We start from the raw sequence: 17,891 nt of genomic DNA, 5'->3' as shown, positions 1-17,891 counted from the left end.
TCTATATCCTGGTGGTAGCGTTTGTTCTCAGTGAGACAATTAAGCATTAAGATAGAGCCTTTAATTTCAGTAGCATATTTATCATTACTGGTATTTATTTTATCAACCCGTGAGATGGCGAGACACAGTGGTGGCTATTTCTAGAACCTGTTGTCAGAAACACATTTTTCCTAAGGCATTAAACAAGTGAACTCATTTTGTCCATTACAGATTACTCCAGATTTTACTTTATAAGGGAAAGCTGCTGGGGAGAATTTTTATCTCATTCATGTTTTTCTGGATAGTGATTGCCAGTGACTCCACCTTCATCAAAATCGATATTCTCTTTTATTAATCATTGATTCATTTGACTCCTACAAGTAGGAACATACTTGTAGCAGCAGCTCATGATAACGAAGTCAAAGGCAAATAAAATAAAATGCTTGGCTAGATTTAGGGGAAAATAGAGAATAAGAATTGTATAACAATCCTATAAATCTTTAATAAGAAGGAACATAATAGAAATTAGGAACTAGAAATCCATTTCTAATGAAGATGGCAGAAAAAAAGAATAATTATGATACATCAAATTTAAGGTAAACATTTAAAAAAAAAAAAAAAAAACAAGAAAAAAACAGGCAGAGTGAGTTAAATACATCAGTTTAATACAAAATAATTTATTGGTTTCTAGAGTACCATGTAGCAGTGCAAGTAACTAAGGTAGATAAGGACTTAACAGAGTTTTTACCTGTGCTTCTTTCATTAATTTTTTAAACACGATCAAATTCTGATGATAGAAAATTTCAAAAGAATATGGTAACTTCAGAGGCACATAACATTTGATAAATAACAGTAAATTGATAAAACAAATTTCTCCTGGAGGAAGTTATTTGAATTCACACTTACAGAGATAGGAAAGTTCTGTCTATGGTAGATCATTACGTGTAACACAAAAGTTAAGGTTAAGTATATAGTGCCATTTTAAGAAAAAAATGGCATTTTCTCTCCTAGAATATGAATTCAGTAGTGAAGAAAAGTTCAGAGACATGCAGCAAAAAATATTTGAAGCATAAAATTTGATAAGGAAATTATCTGGACTGTTTAATTTACAGTAATGATTAATAGAGTCTGAAGACAAAAAATTATGAATCGTATAAAGAAAACATTAACACTGCCATCAATCTTCTCTTATACAAGGCCAAGACTATGTTAAACAATACATTTACTCCAACCTAAGACTGATTAAAAGGATTTCTTCAACATATAGTAGTTCCTTCAAATTATTATTTATAACAAAGAAAAATTAGAAAAAAGAGGTGCAAAAATAGAGTTCCGTACATTTGAATCTCTCTAAGGAATGTATTTATCTGCTGTTTTGTTTCACAGATAATGAATCCGAAATAGATGCTACCACAATACAAGGCAAAGGTCTCATTAGCAATTGTGACAACTACCACCTTCAGCCCAGTTTCATCATTTTGGACCTTTGGCCCTCAGTTTTTCCATACACAGTTTTGGCGTACTGCTCTGGTCCTATGCCCTGATATATTTGTCTACCATTATTCAACTGCAATTTGGTTTGAATACCATGGTGAGGCATACTTTCAAGAGACCCAAAACAAGCATACCAAAAATCCCTAAAATGAGACACTTTATATATTCTTCAGTAGCATAATTAAAATATACAAGATTAACAATATATTATTATTAAAAGAGAAATAGTCCTGAAGGTATTCATTAGCAGTAAAATGGCCACCACCACAAACCGTTTCATATTTATGGGAACAGAAAAAATATCTGGTTCTCTGCTGCCCTTTCCAGTAGCAGGAGAGGTAAGGCAGTTCTCCATATCATTTTTCTGTGACACTTAAAAGACTGCAGCTACCCTGTCTTACCATCTGTAAAGAATTCCTTGATGGAGTGAGCAATCTTAAGCAATGAACCATCAAATCCGAATAAAGGAACTCCATGTAATGGGAAAAGGACGTTTTCTACTTTTGTAAATAGAATTTATATAAAGTCTCTATGCAGTGAAAGTAAGAAGTATGTTGAGAGATGATGAAGAACGGATTACAGTGGAACAATGTTTAATTAAAGACTTGTAAGCATCTTTCATTATTGTTCAGAAAAATTCAATTAAGGAACGGATTACATTACCTCACGCTTCATTATGTAGCTAGCACCCACTATTAATTGGTTTTTCCACTACCTTGCCCTCTTTTGTTTCCAGAACACTCGAGTTACAGTAACTTTTAATTCCTTATGGTAAACATCAATCAACAGGAGAACCGATTTAAAGGTTCAACGGAAGAAGTTTTACACAGGAAGGGGAACTGAGGAAATCTCTTCGCAGGACCCCGTTTGCAGCTGTAAGGCTGCCAGGCGGAGAGCGCAGGTGCTCGTCCCACGGCCATGGAGAGCCTTCCCCTGACAACGAGCTCGCTTTTAAAAGCAGAGCGACCGGGGCTCCAGCTGCGGGGTCGCCTACCCCGCGCACCGGCGTTCCCCGGGGCCAGGGTAGCAAACGCTGCACGAGTTGCTTGGGCGATGGGTGCTTCTCCTCGAGACCCGTTAACCTCCCAACCCAGGACTTCCCCGGCCGCCCCCCGCTCCCGCGCTACGGAGCAAAGGAGGGGAGGTGGCCCTGCTCCTGCCCACGCGGCACCGCCAGCCAGAACGGATGGCTCGGCGGTCTGGGCTCCTCGGGGAGGGCAGGAAAAAAAAAAAAAAACAAAAAAAAAACACCTGTGAAAATTGAATTGGATCTCTAGCGCGAATTAGCCGTGACTCTTCCCACAGCAAGCAGGTCTCCCGGTCAAGGGCAAGCCCTGTGGCAGAGTTGGAGCACATTGAATACACATTTAAGGACACGACTTTCACATCTGTATCACAGGCAGAACACTGATTACCTTAGGTAGCTCTTCAATTTGATTGGCATCTAGGTAAAGCTCCTCTAACGTCCGTTCAAAGTTAAAAACCTCCTTTGGCACCTGCTGTAGGCCACAGTGAGAGTAATCTAACACTGAGACGATTTCTTCTTCCCCACGAAAACACCGGCAGGGCACCAAGCGGCCGATAATTTTCCTTTTGGTTGTCATCTCCAGGCAGCATACTGAAGGAAAAGGGGAAAAAACAGTTTTCTGAAACTATCAACATTTTGGGGACTACTTCTTTAGAATTATTATCACAATTACAGTCTATTAAATGCAGTTTTTCCTGAGGGATATCTGTAGTCTGCACTCTTCATCTCTCATTTCACCTTTCTACAGAACGTCACAAAGTGAGATTTGCCAGCGTAACCACAAAAAGCAACCTCAATACATCATCTGTTCCCCTACGCTGGGACAGAAGAAGACGTGCCAAGACCATCCACGGCCATTGCTTTCCTTAATGCTGAAAATCAGCCGTCTAAATCCTACACGTACAAATATGTTCATCAGACCAAGTATAAAAGGACAACGTTTGTGCTCCAGGGTTTGGTCCCGTCCTCGGTTTGGACTGTGAGCCACTGAAGTGAATCAGAGTCATTTGGTTCTGATTTTCCCTGACAAACGTCCCATTGTTACACCCGAGTCCTCTGAAATCAACGGCGTTCCTTCGCTCCCCACAGATACTGCTGGGGTACATTCTCTGGTTTTTCAACCGTAAGAATAAAGAAAAGGATATGTAAACTTCATTGGTTACAAAAGCAGAACAAAAGTAACCCGAAACCAGAGTTTGTTTACCTGTCACGCCTGCTTCTCTTGTATCACCTTAGTCCACTGAAAAGGCAATCAGGGCCTTGGCAGAAATGCCCTAAGAATAAACACCGGGGAAATTTCAGCAGAGTCTGTTCCCCGACTTCTGATCGCGATGCCCAGGCCTGCAGACCTGCCCCGCACACGGTTCTTGTCCGAGCGCCTCCAACTCACAGGAGTGACAGTCGACACAATGGTATCTTACTGGTTTTCAGTGGAATAAAAATACTTTAACTCACTGCTTGTGAATTGAGAGAACGCTCAATAAGCGGATTTTATACGTGACAAGCAGTCTCTAAATCTGGAACAGAAGTTGTTTTACCATGATTATAGATAAATCAGGCTGTTCTGAAACACATTACCACGAAGCCAAGAAGGGCTAAACCTTCACCTCCCATTTTCTATACCACTCACAAGGTTTTGAGCTACACTTACGAAAAAAATGCACAACGTTAGTCCAAGTAAAGCAAAATAAAGCTCATCAGGATCCTTTTTCACAGGATGCCGGTGAAAAAGCAACTGTACATTCATGCAAAGAATCAGTGGAGAGAATTCATATTCCTTAAGTCATTATTTATCCAAAATGTAAGATTAAAAAAATAATTTAATTGGTCAGATAATGCTCCATTCATGGGTCGCTGTGACTTTTTTATCAGGCAACACATTGATATTTTGGAGGTAAATAAGATACTCAAATGTTTTATTTCCTTGTTTAAATTTTATTAGGGCTTAATCTGCCTCTAGTAATCCCAATGAGATGAGCACACACTGTCAGGACAAATACTGGTTTTTCATGCTCTCGAGAAGACTGAGATGTTGAAACCAACAGCAGTTCTGTTGAAACCAGAGTGCAGCTGGTTAGTCATTTGGCAGCGCCAATGACAGGCTTCCTCTTGGCTGATTTTGGCTTAAGGGTAAAGCTTAAAACAGAGAAAAGGGTAGAGTAATTTTGTAATTCAGTGTGACCAGATGCCAAGTTTGTGGGTATAACATAACAGTTGCATCTTAATTACAGTCAGCTGATGCAATGAAAACATCTGCAAAATACAATGTACATAAACTTCTGAAAATGGAAAACCAGAACGCTTAATGGTATGAAAAAAGCAGCAATTCATTGATAAGCTAATAAATCACAAAATCGAGAAGTTTTATTTCAGTTCAACAGCATAGTCCACTGCAGAACACAAAGAGCCATGCAGCTAAAATTTAAGGATGCCGCACGCCACTCAAATTTACTCTGTGAACTTTGTTCTCAAATGTTCTTCATTTAAATTCCTTACACCGGGAACACTAGACCCCCAGTCAAATTTCATACACAACACTGTGGCTGGACCTGGGTTCTTGATTGGCCCCCAAAATTTCCTGTGATAAAGCAAAGTTTATTTTAATGTTGCCCTTAATTTTCCCCTGGAAATAAGGCTCCTGCCTCCTCAGCTCCAAATCCGGGGGTCAGTTTCAAACCCATTTGGGAGGGAAGGACTCGCATTGCTTTCTCAACTTCAAAAAACGTTGCATTTCTCACTTTTTATTTAAGGCAGTTAAAGTCCCAAAGCTCTGCTCCGAAGCAAGTCCGGTAGGAGAACGGCCCATCGCACCGGGAGTGCTCCCGGTTCTCTCCGATTTTTTTTCCGCTTGCCGCGTGATCTGCAATCTCCAAAGCTTTTTTTTTTTTCCCCCCGCCCTCTCTCTGCTCCCACCACCACAGCGCACCGCACGCAGCCGGCCCCTCTGGCCCCACCGCCCCGGGCAGGGCGCGGGCACCGGCACCAACCCCGCGTCTCTCCCCCCAGAAATCCCCCCGCGCAGCTCGGGGGAGCGGGCGAGATCGGAACGGGTGGAAACTGCGGAGGCACCGGCCGCAGAGTGCGTGCTTCCCAGGGAAACAAAGTTAGCTCTCAAGCTTGTACTCAAGCACAGGACGGAGCACTTGGCAACTGGGTATTTCAAACCTTGACGCAATCAAAATAAATGCCCTTGGAATAGCGAAGTATTTGTAGCCTTTCGAGCCGTTTGAAGAGAGCGAACAATTGAACGGCGACATGCACTTCAAAAATTACTCAGAAAAACATTCTGCCCATAGGCATGACAAAGCAGCTAGCTTTACGCTATTCTCCTCGACTCTAGGCATACACGTAAAACAAGCCCCACGTTTCATTTGAACGGAAACCCAGAACAATAACAGCTAGAAAGTGTACAAGTAGCGACGTGGTAGAGCTCTACTAAAAGTAGCAATTACAACAGCAAAAGCATTTACCAAAGATTTTTTCTTTTGCTTATGTAAACAAAAGTGTTTCTATTATTGCAGTCCATAAAGATAGCTGTAATTTCTCATTCAATAGAAAAAAGTTTTAAAAATTAGAAAGAAAAAAATGCTGAGGATAAACAAAAGTGATTTAATCACTTTGCCTTCCTCTAAAGCTACAGTAAGGGCTGATTGCCATGATAAAATAAATTGGTGGGATTAATTAGTTATCTATTCGAACTGTCCTCTTCAGGAAAAAAAAAACAAAACAAACAAACCAAAACAAAACCAGAATGTGATTTGGATAGATGAATAATCTGTATTTAAGAAAAGATCAATACTGGAGTAAGAAAGGTCCTTGAACCTGAATTACGGGGCATTGCTAAGGTTTTGTGAGAAAAATTAGTATGAAGTAACTCCACTACAGGAACTGCTGCTTATAGAATATTTGCTGGGAAAATGGCCATGGGAAAGTATGAACTTAAATGTATTTTGTTAAGAAGTGGGTTTGCATGTGTCCATGGTCTGCTCCATTACTGACCCTTTGTAACTAAGAAGAAAACAAACAAAAATGCTGAAGTTAAAAAAAAAAAAAAAAAATCCCCTGGGATTTATATTGTTCTTTGCAATCATTTCAGAAAGCACCAGTACAGAATGAAAGGACTTGTGCTACGACCGAAAGGAGTAAAATTTCATGCTCTCTGGACTAACTGTAATTAAATCCTTTATTAATTTTAGTATTATTAATTCCTACCCCGGCTTAATTCCATCTTTGATAATTACACTTTTCTTACACTTTGTTCCTTCATAATTTTCATAAAGCTTTTCTTTTGCTCTGATGGTTACTAACTGTAAGAGGATTGCTACTTGAGATCAAAATTTAAGTCAGAGTCAACAGAAAGCCACCCTCCCAACTGCGGGAGCCTGAGTCACCATAGGCATCGCTGCTTTATAAAATTCCTTCATTCCTGTAAGTGATATAAAAGTCTTCCTACTTTCTCAAAGAGACACCAGTGCTTAGTACTTTTCTCCATTTAAAGTAGTGAAAGAAATACAATTCTCCAGAGCTGAGTATTAGAGGTTATTGCTCACCATATGTCACATGCCATACATGAAGATTATACACTGTGGAAGATCTCTACGACAGTCAAAAATCAAGAAATTTCAGGGTGTCTATTCAGTCTTACATGCAGGAACACTGAATTTTCAAAACTCATCAGACCACACACAGAAATGCTCAGTAACTTGGAAAACTATAAAGACTGTCCTGCAAATGCGGTGCAAACCAGTGGATTTTTTTGAAAACAAAAGAGCTAGGATGAAATCTCTATTTTTTTTTTTTTTTTTTGTGATTCTGCTTAAGGAAATGTACTAATGTCTTAACTAATAATTAATTCTATACAACTGCATTCGTAACAAACTGTAATGTACCAGTTTTTGACAATTCAGAAAACCAAAATGAAACACAAACACATTTCTCCCCACAAAATCTTAAAAATATTATGATCCGTTTTCTGAATGTTTTTTAAAAAATAGATTCTTTCTTGAATGAGAATAAAGAAACTATGCAAGAAGGATAAATATAAACTGCATTTATCAGCTTCCTGCAAGCATCTCATTATCATTATCTGCAGTTTATTCTCTTCTGAAGAAAATCCTTAATCCAAGAAAACCAGTATTTTTATGGAAATTAATTACAATAAAATCTAATCTCTTCTCAATTAATGGATCTTTTGTGCAGTAAAACCACTAATCCCTGTTTCTCAGTAATCACGGGAGAAGATGTTGTCCTCACCAATTTAAAAGACAGAGGCAGCGAAAATTGCTGTATGGCTCACAAAACTCTGATTTAAAGATGGAACAAAATAGCTTGACAAACTTCAAAACTTCTAGTACCTTGAAAGAATAGGACAGGCAGCATTTTTTTTCAAAAGACAAGATAGAAGAATTTTTTTTTTTCCATCTTAGAAGCTTTTTCCTCTGCAGTGGGCCTACACATGCTCAGATATAGCCATTTTCCTTTTTTCCCCTCACAAAGTAATTAAAAATTTGCTTTAAAAAACACAACTAAAAACTGCCATATCTCTCCAAAAATATTTTTATGTAACCAGTTTAGTTCTATCCTAAAATGTGCAAAGTATTATCTTCAATGTGCTTTACTCTTCCATTAACAGTGTTAGAAAAACAGTAAGCACAAGAAGCAAGTGGCAATTTTTGGATGAGCAATTTGAAAGAGTTATAACATAAAAAATAGTTTCAAAGTGCTTTTGGAATCCACTCAACTTCTTGTTGATGGCGCATTTAAAATAAGAATTCCCAAATAGCTTATTTGAAAGACCTGGCTCTAATTATGAAGTCAACTCTGTTGATCATATTGGATTTGCAGAGCTGCAAATGCGTGTATTTATACACATGCTTAAAAAAAACCAACCAAAATACCAAACACCAAAAAAAAAAACGGGTAGAATGCACTGGTAAGACTATTAAAAAAGCTTTGTGATTCATAGAAGCTTTGGTTTATATCAGGCTCACTGGCTAATATCAAGCATGACGTAATCATCCTGTTTCCATAAGGAAATCAGCTCCTGAACTGGTGGATACTACTGAATTCTATTCAGTGCATTCTTCAAAAGAATATTATGTAACCTCTCATTTAAAAAACAGTCTGGGCTTTACAATAACCAAATCAACCATCATTTTTAAAAACGGTTGCCTGCAGAAGACACAGATTCGCCCTGGCAAAAAAAAAAAAGTACCGGGTGTCATTTTCCCCAGCATATTGTGCTGAAAGGACAATCTGAGTGAGAACCGATGCGAAAGGACGGTGTCACTGACATTAGAACACTTTTATTCCCCGGCACCGCCAGGACGGATTGCCTTCGCCCAGCCTCCAGCCTGCCCTTCCTGGGGGCCAACACGCCTCGCGCTGCAGAGCAGCTGCCCCACGTGCACAACGTGTTCTCCAAGGCCTTCAAAGTCCTCACTAAAACCAAATCATTTTAAACCACCGAAGGCATTTATAAGTCTTAGAAGCAAGCAATAGCTTCCTAACATCTTCTGCTAAAGTGTCAAGTAGGTATTTGAAGAAAAAAAGTAGTCCGAATGCTACCGTAAAAAACCTCCCGAACTTGCCTCTGTGTAATTGGTAGTGTAAATCCGCTTTCCATTTTCTATTTTTCAGTATAGATCAATTATGGATTTAATTTTTCTACCAAACACGTTTTCAATGTAACACTTCATTTAAGCATTCTTATCTCAGGGATGCTCTTAGTCGCCCAACGCACGGCCACAGTCAATGACCTGAGTCAAAATTCAAAAAACAGGAATTAAAACAACAGGCAGTAAGCACCGTAGGACCAGCCTGTGTTGTCTGACAAGGTATCTGACATAAATCCGTTCATACTCTTGAAATTTCTTTCAGAAAACTGCAAGAAATTGCAAATTTTAAGTGATCTGGTAGTGCTAGAGAGTTACTGAGAAATCCTGAAAATAAAGAACTTAGAAGTCTGAATGAGAGCATTACAAGGCTGAAATGAGTAATAACGGTAATATTTGCCAGAGGGTTCAGAAAATATTAATTATATTCAAAGCAGCAGACAATTCACTTCACTGATTTCTTTGACAGACACCACAGATAAGTGATGATTTTTCTGTTCCGTTTTTCTTTCTCTTATTATCAGCATAATCAGCAACATTAATATGCTAATGTGTTGGCTCTTTGCAGCGAGTTACACTATCAGGCTTAAGAATCACAAGTATATCAATCACTAAACCAGCCACAGCTCCCCTCACCCCCCTCCAGCTCTCCCCGAGCTCTCCCAGCACCCCGGCAGGTCCTGGAGGGGCCCCCTGGCCCCCCGGGGCCCCCGGCCCCCCCCCAAGGGCAGGCCAGACACCGAACCCCTCGGAGGCTCTTGCTTGTCCTGATCTCGCACCACATCTTGACGGTGGTCCTGCTTTTTTCCTCAAACCCCGTAAGACGCTTGTTCGGTGAACCAGCAGCATTTTCCGAAGCGTTCGGCGTGATCTGTGGTTGCACAAGCGAAGTGCTGAGGGTGCAGAAGGTATTCCCTCCTCCCACCTTAGGAAGGCATCGGGAGCTTTCCCGCTTGTTCCAATAGCCCAGAATTTCATGTTACATTTTCTCTGCTGAAAGAGATTTGGTAATAGGGACTACACATATGAAATGGAACAAAGCTGAGCATATGGTCACAGTTAAAAGAAAAAAAGACCCAAAACCCCAAAACACCCCTCAAATTCCCTTCAGTCAAACCCCCTTTCCTCACTGATATTCTCCCAGCATTGGCCAGACACCCACTTCTGTTTTCTTTCTTTGCCTTTAATTAACAATGTGTGCTGTTTAGATGATTTACACTGTGTCCGCTTTCAGTCTGGGTCACTGAAATAATTAGGAAACTTCAAAGCTCTCAGAGTCATGTTAATTTTCAGAACAACTTTTCCATTAGAAATGCAACACTATTAATAATCTAGATTTTTTAAAAATAATTTAGAAATACTATATCTGTATATACGAGCTGTGTCCTCTTCATCCAGCTTTTAGTGTTTCAATATCCGGCTCAACTTTCCCTTATATGCATCTTTGTGGGCCTCATCTTTGCCCTGTCTTGTATGAAATGCTGTGTGAGTTCTGATTCATTTATTTCTTTGCTTAGTCAGATGCATAACTCAAAACCTCCATTTTGTCATTTTTATTCTAGTCAAGACTTTTTGTCTACAGCCATACGACCATACCTGTGATGTGAGAATTATGGTTATGTAAGCTCTTACGTCAGTAGTGATTGCTATTTTTCACATTCTTACAATTTTCCAATTCAAAAAGAAGTTCTGATGAAACGTAATCTGCTTATTCTCTGCCTGAAAATCAGCATCCCTCTTCCTTAAGACTGTATGTCACCTGTGAAATTTGCTTTTTTCCCCCTGAGGATGTCAAAATGGGAAGGTGTACCAATGCCTTCGCAGATGACATTACAACATGTCGTGGTTTGGGCCTGGTCGGCAGCCAACCCCAATGCAGCAGCTCTCTCTCCCCTCTCTTCCAGCAATGAGAAGGGACAGAGAGCCAGGCTTGGGGTCTGAGATAGGACTGGGATGGGGAAAAATTCCCCTTTATGATCATGAGCAAAAGGCAGACTCGTTAGGGGAAGGAAAAAAACCCATACATTTATTACAGACACTAACAACACATAACAGAGTAGGACAGTGAGAAGCATTGCCACATCTTGAGAACACCTTCCCCCCACCCCTCCCTTCTTCCCGGGCTCAGCTCTGCTCCCGATATCTCTACCTCCTCCCCCAGTGGCGCAGGGGCAGGGAATGGGGGGTGCAGGCAGCGCTGCCACTTCCTTCATGTTCGGTGAGGGGAGTGTCCGGAACTTGTTCCTCCTGCTCCATCGTGGTCCCCCTCTCACAGGAGACAGTCCTCCACAAACTTTCTCTGACATGAGTCCCTCCCACGGGCCGCAGCGTTCCCCACACTGCTCCGTCATGGGTCACTAACTTCCTCCGACTGGATTCTCTCCCACGGCTGCAGCCCTTCCCGAGCTGCTCCGGCGTGGGACTCCCCCGCATGCTGCAATCCTCCCAGCGCTGAATTACAGCAGCGGGGCTGCCTTTTCCCATGAGACCCCGGCCTTCTTCGGGCACAGAACCTTGATCATCTGAGCAGGAGCAACAGGCCATAAATCAATGTCTGCTCCACCGTAGATCTCCATGGGTGGCAGGGGGGGCCGCCCTGCCATCTCACCACAGGATACAGGGGGGTCTCTGCTCCGGCACACCTCCCCCCTCCTTTCCTCCTCCGTTCCTCCACTGACCTTGGTGTTCATGCAGCTGCCCCAACTCCTCCTCACCAGTCCCACTGCCCGTCACCACGTCCCTTCTTAAATACGTTCTGGCAGAGGCACAGCTGATGGGCTCAGTTTCCCAAACAGAAGTGGAGCTGACGTGGAGCTGGGGGAGCTTCGAGAAGCTTCTCACAGGGGGCCGCCCCAATAGCCCCCTCCCCTGCCACCAAAAAACTCCACCACTCACTCAACCCAGGACACAACACTTCACTGGAAGCAAATACACAACTCTGCCCCCCCATACCTAGAAAAAAATTCACTTAAATTGGAACAGATGCAAGGAGGAACTAGAACAAGTATAAAAAGCGTACGACAGCAGGAAACAGCCGGCCCAGCGCCAGGCAGGCGGCAGAGGGGTGCGAGGGGCACTGGGATGCTGCAGCACCTTTGCCCACCAAACCCTCACTGCGGCGGGACCGCTCCCCCCACCCCGCTGCTGAAATTCGAGGTAGGGGTCTGTCCGGCGAGGTGCTGCGGACACACCGGGCCCGCTCAGCCTCCCTGACGGCAGGGCGCAGAGCTCTCCCCACGCGCTCCGGCAAAGCGGAGCCCCGGACGCCTGAGGAAGATGCTCGTGCAAGAACGAGCGTGCTTGAATTGGCCTTGAAGCCTGGAAACTAGAAAACTTCGGAGACTCAAAGCAACGAGTCTTCTGCCACCCTGCTTTCGGTGAGAGCACGAGGGGAAAAGCCCCGCGTGCCTCTGAGCCGCGGCCAGTGCATTTCCGACACCCGCCCGACGCCGACGTCTGGCGAGAGGCATTGGGTGGCGCGGCCGCCCACGGCTTCACCCACCCATGCAGACAAGCGAGTGTTGGGGGGGGCCGGGGGTGCGTGGGCACCTTGGTCACGGCACCCACCGCCAAGGCCTGGGGCCGGCCAGCCACCACCAGAAACACCCCCCAGCCTCGTGTGAATCTGCCCTTCCGAATATAGGACGAGGCTTCAAATCCACCTTTGCTCCTCGTGCTCATGAGCTGCTAGAGAGACACCGGATGAAACTCTAGGGGTGATTCTCCTTCCAGCATTTCTGCTAAGGTAAATTCGGTTGTGGACTGAAAGTATCTTTCCACGCAGGGAAAGAAAAAAGAAACCAAAAGGAGAAAAAAGCCAATTTAGTCTCTCTAATTTAATAAATCAGCGCTAACAGTCCTGCGCAGGAAGGGAGGGAAAGCAGGGAGAGCATTAGAAGACTTGCAGGAGGAAACAGCTGGAAGCAAGGCTCTGAGGAGCGTGCTGCGGCACTTGAGAGAAAGGCTCCACGCTCTGCGGACATTTGACTCGGACCGTGGCTGGCCAGGGAGAACACACCTTCAGAAACACGGTGTAAAACGGCAACGTCTTCCACTTAGGGCCAAATTTTTTGCAAGGTTCCAATCACTATATTTTAAAAAGGAGAACGCACATTGCTTGGTTTGACTACTTCTCTCTCCCTTTTGCCTACTGTCTCCATCAGAAGTCGGTATATATTTTCTTTCAGATACAGTTTTACATATCCTGTTTAGAAACAAGAAGCATACTCTACTGAAATGTCACACTGGAGCCAGGTGAAGGGGTCAGGGGTGTCGCTTCTATGTTCTAATTGGTAACTCAAATTTAGCAATTTAGATATTCAGTTTGTGTAAGCCATTTGTAATAGTCTTCATTAATCTTCCTGAAAAGATTAAGAAACGATGGTTCTAAAGGCAAAGTCACAATAGCAGAATTATTAGAATGCTTCCCAAGGGGAATTTGTCTTATCAAAAGAGGGGTGTGAAATATTATCTGAATTGTTTTCTTGCACAGAAATACCACGATAACCGGCATATCTTACCCAGAAATGCCATTTAATGCATGATAATTGAATTCTTTTCATTACATTGCCATTATAATATTCTGCATTTGAGTTCATATTTAGATTTTGCTAATCTTAAAATAAAATAACCAAGCATGAATAATCAGATTTCCACTTTACCTTTTGTCTCCCGAGAATATTAATGACAGAAAGTTTCTCCATCTTTGCTACAGGATCTGGGATGTCACTTACGACTTGACCATCACGAGATTTGGGAAAGTTGCAAAAGAAGTAAAGTAAAATTTAAGACACAACTGTTTCTGCAAAATATCAGTCAGTTTTGAATTACTGGACCTTTAAGCCCCCTCTGTGATATAGGATCCGATCTTCACCTTCTCTGTGAAGGCACTCATTTATTTCAATTCAAGTTTACTATTGGTCTTGCCTTGAAATTCCTAAGTGAGATTTTCTGAGTAAATGTTTTTTTGGATGATCTTAATCATAGGCGATGACGACTCCAAGAACAAAGACAGTTCAGTGACAAAAAAAGTTGCTTGTTTGTTTGCTTGTTTGTTTTAAATCTGTATCCTATTCTCCCTAAAGACAGGTTTTGCATAACCTTAAGGAAAACTACAGTTTTGTTCAGTTTCTTTTTATCCAAAAACTGATAGAATTTTAATAATTTGTTACATATTAGTAGCACATGCTGAAAATTAATAATTATGCTCTTAATTGCTAGAAATTACAATTAGTACGATGGCCCACTCTGCAAACATTTAAGTAGGAGAGAATCCCAATAAGCTAAGACGAGGAATAGCCTTTCTTGGAAAGAGTGCTTTCTGGAAACTGGGAAATTTACATTTAAACCTAGATCTTTGATGTGTTTCAGCTTTTACTTGAAATAACCCTTTCAGTTTACAAGATTATCTGGTATGAAATTTAGTATGAAATATGCTTTATTTCTTGCTTTATGGTGTAAAGGGTTTTGCTGCCCAAATGATGGCTAGAACTATCCAAAGGAACAGTACAGAAAATGTAATTTACCTGCTAAATATATCAACTAAAGAAACCGGTATTTAAATATGAGCTGTATAACTTGCGTTAAGTCTGGGTTTCTTCCTCACAGAGGAACAGGATCATACAGAATACCCAATTACTTTTCATCGGTTTACATCACAATCCGTCTGCATTATTCCTGACATATTAATCAGCTTAGCAGGAGCTTACTACAGGAAAACTGTAGGCATTTTGCTGAGTTGGCAGAATGAAAGTTCCAGAGATAATAACGTGCAACTACAAACTGCAGCTAGAAAAGAAAGTTTTAATTAAAAGTGACAACTACGGCTCACAATGAAAGCTGGGCTTCTGAAAGAGCCCGGGCAGAGATGTGCTGGGACAAGGGGCCCTTCTCTTCCTTCCTCCTGCTGCTGCCTTGCTCAGCACCGGTATGATACAGTCACGAGGGAGGAGATACCGCTGAAGTTCAAAATAGAAGGAGATTAAGTTCATTTTCAACATGTCATAACACCTATTTGTTTAGACATCTGTACTGCCAAAACACAGTTACATTTGAAATACAAAGAACCAACTGCCTAGAAAACCATGTTGCTTGCTCGCCATGGTAAACGTTCGCACCCAGTCACAAACCTTTTTCAAAAACCCTTTCCGCTTTGAAAATCAGACCTGTTTTAATTATTAAAAAAATCCAGCTCTGCTTCCACGCGAGGTTTTTTTTTGCCAACTTGCTCCACCACTCAAACTCTACCCTGAGACAGCTTCTGTCCCTTAAGCTCCCTCCTCCAGTGACTGTCCCCCCCGTGCCCTGTATTTCTCAGGAGGCTCAGTCTAGCCCACAGGCAGCAGGGCCGTGTCTACACTTCAGGATGCACACTGTGTCCTCGTTCCACACCGGAATGGAACCCGCTTGTGCACCGCTCCAACTCCTCCTCACCTGCGGCTTCTTTGCTGGCATCAAGCAACGCTGGGCCGTGCAGGTCAGGCAGAAACTGGGTGATTTGGCAGCGCCACAGTCTGGGGAAGCCTTCCCCTCCCGCAGCCCCTGGCAGACGGTCCAGGGAGCAGCTTCCACACGCGCTCCGTGCCCCGTGACAGCGCTGGCAGGCAGCTCTGGGCTTCTCCCTTCCCATTCGGGGTGCCCCCAGACGCCTCCTCTCGACCTTTTATCAAAGTGCTCCTCTTGGAACAGCCCTGTAACAGACACTTTTCTTCCTCTCACCCTCCACACTTGTTGCCAGGTATAGTCCCCCCAAAGCCCTTTTTGATCCCTGATTGTCTTCTTCACCACACGCTCCCCAGATAGGAATCCTTTTGACTTCACCTCGCCATCACCTAAGTTCAACCCTTCCGCTTTCCTAGTGACCGAAGAGTCAGAAGTACTGCTTACCCTCTGATCGCTGTTACCTTCTCTCAACTTCTCCTGGTGTGCTCCTATATTTTGCATAACCTGTTCCGCAGCAGTCACCAACCTTCTTTAGCCCTTTCTGATCCTCCAGTCATCTACCAGCAATAACTTCTCATCTGCCCCATCCTCTCTTTCCCTCCTGATCTTAATACAGTTCTTGATTCATTCTCCTTCACACATCAGCTTCTGTCCTTCACATCCCAGCCACAGGTCTTACCTCCAAACCCTCTCCTGCCCCACATCCTCCTTCCTTCACCTCCTCAATCCCCTGCATCTGGTTTTTAAGCCATGCGCTACCGCAACTATTTCCAATCGTCAGGCTGGCTCTCTTTACTATGGATTTATTCTCTCTTCTATGAGTTCCTACATAAACACTCAAACTGTCCAGCTGAATTGCATAAATACATAACACAGTTCTCACCATTGTTCACTCACAACCAAAAACTTCTCCCCCCAGTACTCTTCCTTCTCTCCCTAGACGATCTTAAATTTTGCCAAGAAAAATATAAAACCTTTTGCCCATCAGTTTGTCTTCCTTCTATTATTCTATCCTCCTTCCCGGCTACAGATGCAAGTTCTTTTCAGTGCTCCCCCTTCATTTCACCATACCCATTAATGCTATGCACCTGTGCTGTAATATGCTTGCATATATGTTCCTAAATTGGATTATCAAAACGCAGAAGCCTATGTCTGTATACCAAAATGTCAGCACAAGTGAATTCTTAAAAACATTAAAACATTAAAAATTCCCACAAATATCCAAGAAAATTGATTGCTTGAATATGAGAATAAAATCTTACACCTAAATAGACATTTCGCTCTCTAAATACCTCCCTACTCATGAATACCTGAGTACATCTCCTCTGTATTTCAATGTATATAGTAGCTGCCACATTTCTCTCTTGCATAACTCTAACCACAATCAAGTAATAAGATCTGAATTTTGCCCTTTCCCCTCAACACCAACTAGTCCGATCACAAGCCTTGAGCTGTGAAGGACTGAGCACACAGGCACGCTTGATTAAAATCCTCTAGAACTCAGGGAGATTGCATATTTCATCTTCAGAGTTTAAAATATATTTATAATAGAGAAAGTTCATTTCATTTTGGTAAAGACTACATTATATAATTGCAGAACTATGAATCTTTTATATGAATTCACGGGAAAAATCTGCACATTCTGTCCAACCATACTGACGTCACCTTGCAATCTCGCAAGGTTCAAATTCGATGGCAGGGGACAATCCTGGGCAAGTACTCCAGAGGCAGAAATATCGTAAGAGAAGAAAAGATGGGCAGCACCAAAGCCAAAATGATATACGACTCTTGGCAAAAGTTAATTATGCCGTGGCAAACGTGCCTACTGCTTTACTGGTTTTTCATGAATAATATCAGTTTATTAAACACACGCAAAGAATACTGAAGACTCGGAGAGGGCACCACCAGTAGCGGGAAGAGGGAGACTCCCGACGGGATGGTTGTCTCCTCAGCCATCAGAGACCACGAGAACGATCTTCTTGTTAACACTGCCACCGGATAATGTAGTGCTGGTAAACGGTTTCTTAAAGTTTGATTTCACTTCCCTAAGGAAATTGGTGGGTGGCGTGTTCTCACTTTCTTTCAGTAGCCTGGTTTCTCACACTTAAATGCATTTTGCAGCTTTGGCTGTTTGTGGTTTAAACATGTTTTGCCAGTGTCGGTTGCCCCGTCATCTTGCGATGAATTCGGAACGGGCTCGCTGGCAGCAGTGACATCACCCTCCCCCTCGGGGGAAGGGGGGGGCCCCTCTGCCCACACCCCAGCGGGACCGACCCAGCCCCGGGGGGCTGGTCCCCCTCACCCCACCCTGCCCGCACCTGGGGAGAGCCCGCCGG

The 17,891-nt window shown here is 42.7% G+C and overlaps 1 protein-coding gene across 11 annotated transcripts in view; it reads right to left on the bottom strand.

The window, feature by feature from the left end:
- The window catches only part of LRRC7 (leucine rich repeat containing 7), a 190,083-nt gene that overhangs the window by 94,019 nt on the left and 78,173 nt on the right, over positions 1 to 17,891 (bottom strand). For all 11 annotated transcript variants that reach the window (XM_042804008.1, XM_042803965.1, XM_042803958.1 and 8 more), the window contains exon 2: positions 2,889 to 3,091. In XM_042804008.1, the coding sequence (XP_042659942.1) occupies positions 2,889 to 3,077 (189 nt within the window). In that variant the 5' untranslated portion in view covers positions 3,078 to 3,091. The remainder of the gene's footprint in view (positions 1 to 2,888; positions 3,092 to 17,891) is intronic.

The sequence above is a fragment of the Tyto alba genome, unplaced genomic scaffold, assembly GCF_018691265.1.
Source record: "Tyto alba isolate M040663 unplaced genomic scaffold, T.alba_DEE_v4.0 Super-Scaffold_1000006, whole genome shotgun sequence".
Classification (NCBI taxonomy): Eukaryota; Metazoa; Chordata; class Aves; order Strigiformes; family Tytonidae; genus Tyto; species Tyto alba.
The sequence above is the reverse complement of the archived record's forward strand: the minus strand, read 5'-3'. Positions and strand labels throughout refer to the sequence as shown.